The sequence below is a fragment of the Gekko japonicus genome, unplaced genomic scaffold (genome assembly GCF_001447785.1).
Source record: "Gekko japonicus isolate JY-2015 unplaced genomic scaffold, Gekko_japonicus_V1.1 scaffold1603, whole genome shotgun sequence".
NCBI classification, from domain to species: Eukaryota; Metazoa; Chordata; class Lepidosauria; order Squamata; family Gekkonidae; genus Gekko; species Gekko japonicus.
Genome location: NW_015176021.1, coordinates 5,412 through 8,823, shown reverse-complemented (window position 1 = coordinate 8,823; position 3,412 = coordinate 5,412). Strand labels below are relative to the sequence as shown.

Sequence of the window (3,412 nt, the reverse complement as noted above, 5' to 3'; positions counted from 1 at the left end):
TTATTTGTTTAAAATGTGTGTGCGCGCGGGGGGGGGGGGGGGGGCGCCAGAAGGGATCCTCGCCTAGGGTGCAAAATAAGCTGGGGCCGGCCTGGTTGTAGCTTTGGTCAATGAATCCTTGGCTTTGTGATTTGATGAAGGTGCTGAGAATTTTATGTCAGAGGGCCCAAGCCTCCCTCACAGAACTGGAGTTTTCAGGGTTTCTCGGTGAGAGAGTATATCTATTGACACAATTCCAGCCATTTAGGACTCACTGCAGCCTCTAAAGAGACCATCTACTGCAGCAGGACAGACAGAGCTGGAGTAAGAACTTTTGCCAGCTTGACTTTTGCCCCCCCCCCCCCTCCCCCAGTGGTGCTGCAAAGGAAGGAGGAGCATCTGGGGCCGCTTTAAAAATTGTGACTGGGAAGAGGTGAAGTCCCATCTCCTACGTGACTGTTGAAAAGTGAAAAGCGAAAAAGATGGAAATTTGGGGAGCAATCCTGTTAAGTCCGATGCTTAACAAAATAGTCAGAGAGTGATTTCAGCAAAACTCAGGTTTATTTCAGCTCGACGATCATTTCTCTAACACGGTACAACTTCTGATAGCCCGAACAGCTATTCCATTGCAGCTGCTCGGTATTTAAACATTCCGGGCTAATGTAGCCACTACTACTATACAGTTATCAACCTATCAGGTTGAGCGCATAAAGGACCGATCAGAGTCTTTCCCGCTTATATACATTTGAACCTGATTGGACGCATTAGTCTTGAACTTCAATCCCTGTTCAAGACGAAGCTTAACATTGCTTCCCTATGAGATGTTTCACATTACATCTTAACGTATTCATGGCAGCTTCTGAATACATTACAAATTCTATGGAGGTCTACTCAGATGTGAGACCCATTTTGTGCTTCCCCCCACAAAAGTGTTCTTAGAATTGCAGCCTTAATGCTGCGTCCTAGTTCTGCTGTTGCAAAAATAGAGATCTTGAGTTGCAGTTTTTCTCTTGTTACCATATATATGATTTTGTTTTTGTTAGGTGGTGCACATGAAGGTCTGCAACACTTGGGTCCATATGGAAATATACCCAATATTGTTGCTGAGTTAACTGGTGACAACATACCTAAAGATTTCAGTGAAGATCAAGGATATCCTGACCCTCCAAATCCTTGCCCAGTTGGAAAAACAGGTAAGTTGCAAGATTTGCAGTACAATCCAAAAAAGTTACACTTTTGTAAGTCCATTGTCTTGAAGTATTTTATTTTGCGTATTAAAGGCAGAGGGTTTTGGATGCCTTTGCAGTAAAAATAAATTTAAATTCTACACAACCTAAATCAGAATAAGTAAATATGTACCTTTCCTTATTTGGCAGAATTCATTCTCCTTCCAAGATCCAGTTTTTAAAAGTGTTTTTTTACTTTTTGGAAAGAGAGAGACAGACAGGGGTCATTTCGTAGAAAAAGAGGTGCAGGAGCTCATTAGCATAACTAATTTGCATTTGTCACACCCCCTGGCATCACCAGAATTGTGTCAGAAGGCAACACCCACCGCTCAGGCTCCAAACTTTTAAAAAAATTAGCAGCAGTTGGTAATATTAGATGCCAGCCAGAAATGTTCAGGAACACATTTTTATAAAGGGATTAGAACGGTAGTATAATGGAACAGCTGAGATCAGTTTTATAAGTGAACAAGTCGGAACACGGAAGGAATTCCAGGAGGTATCTTTCCCATTATTTCATCTTTCCCTTTCCTGAAAGCCCCCATAACTGCTCCCCTTTTCCTGCTTCCTACTCTCCTTCTAGGGTTGCCAGACACTGGGTGGGGGATAGAGATATCCTGGAGTCACAACAGATCTCCCTACTAAAGAGATCGGTTCCCCTTAGGGTTGCGAGATCGAGGTTGGGAAATCCCTGGAGATTTGGGGGAGGAGTCTTGGGAGGGTGAGGTTTGGGGAGGGAAGCAACCTCAGCAGGATATAATGCCATAAAGTCCATCTTCCAAAGCAGCCATTTTCTCTGTAGTCTGGAGATAGGATCCCCAGGGTCCCACCTGGAGGCTGGCCACCCGTATGCGGCAAGAAGCGTGTCCTTGCTTTCAGTGGATTTCCTTGTTGGAGCTGATCTGCCTATGCTACATCCCACAATGTTTCCCAGGGTCTCCCAGCTTTCAGTAGCGGCTTTTCCGGTGGTACACTCGCAGGGCTCTTTTTGTAGCAGGTACTCATTTGCATATTAAGCGACACACCCCTAACGTAGCCAATCCTCCAAGAGCTTACAGTAGCTCCTATAAGAAGAGCGCTGTAAGCTCTTGGAGGATTGGCTACATTAGGGGTGTGTGGCCTAATATGCAAAGCAGTTCCTGCTACAAAAAGAGCCCTAGGAGGCTGCAGAAGACATGTCGAGGCAGGAAAAATCTGTTCCATACAGAGCTCTTTTTGTGGAGGGTTTTTGAGCCATCTCTTAGATTCCGATATCCTTTCCTTGTCCCAACCCATAGCTTAAATGTTTCACAAGGTTTGGAATTATTAGCTAGAACCCCTTTCCAAGACAAAAATGAGAATCCATAGCATTAAAAATTTGGGAATTTGGCTTAAGGGACAGCTGTTTAACTATATTTCTTCTTGAATAGAAGTTGCCATGTACTTTTGAAAAGGTGATGATGTGATTATTCCATCATGTACCCAGACAGACATGAATCAGGGTTGCCAGCTCTGGGTTGGGAAATACCAATCGGACATGATATTATTGACAGTTTCTATGAAAATTTCCCATGTGATACAAGTCACAAGCACAAGCTGCTTGTGGTGTGCATTGCAGTAAATTAATGTTGTGTAGTTCCTTCCCCTAGAAATAGCATCTGTATTTTCTTTTCAACAATTGAATTTTTAAAAATCTGAAATTAGACTTAGATCTCTCATTTTTCCTCCTATTTGTTTATCCCAATAGACTCTGTTAGTGGTTAAGACATCAAGATTGAAATCATGACTCCAATGCAGAGGTCAGTTCGGGAGGGATCGTGGGGGATCGCAGTTCCCCCGGGTGAGGTGCGGGGGGCGGGGCACACAACAAAGCCCCGCCCCTTGCTTCCAGCCATCCCGCTTCTGGCCCTCATTCAGCCAGGAGGAGGCAGGAGAAGAGGGAGGATAAGTTGCTTCCTCCCCGCCTCTCCCCACCCCTGCCTGCCTGGGGCCAGGGAGGGCCTTGGCGGGGCTTCCTCGCACTCCCGCCGGCCTTGCAGGTCTACCGCCGGGCCCCTGATGTCAGGGGGTGTGGCATATGCTAATGAGTTATGCTAATGAGTTCCTCTAGCTCTTTTTCTACAAAACTACCCCTGCTCCAATGGAATTATTATATTAAAAAAGGAGGTTTCCGGCCTCTTTTCTTTGTCCTTGATTTAAAAAATACAGCAAAAATTGGTGGTGGTTCAGCC

At 45.0% G+C, this 3,412-nt stretch overlaps 1 protein-coding gene across 1 annotated transcript in view; it reads left to right on the top strand.

Annotated features, from left to right (window-relative positions):
* The window catches only part of SCG5 (secretogranin V), a gene marked incomplete at its 3' end in the record, with an annotated part of 32,657 nt that overhangs the window by 25,671 nt on the left and 3,574 nt on the right, over positions 1-3,412 (top strand). Inside the window, 1 exon segment of the mRNA XM_015426585.1 lies at positions 1,023-1,172. Within this exon segment, the coding sequence (XP_015282071.1) occupies positions 1,023-1,172 (150 nt within the window).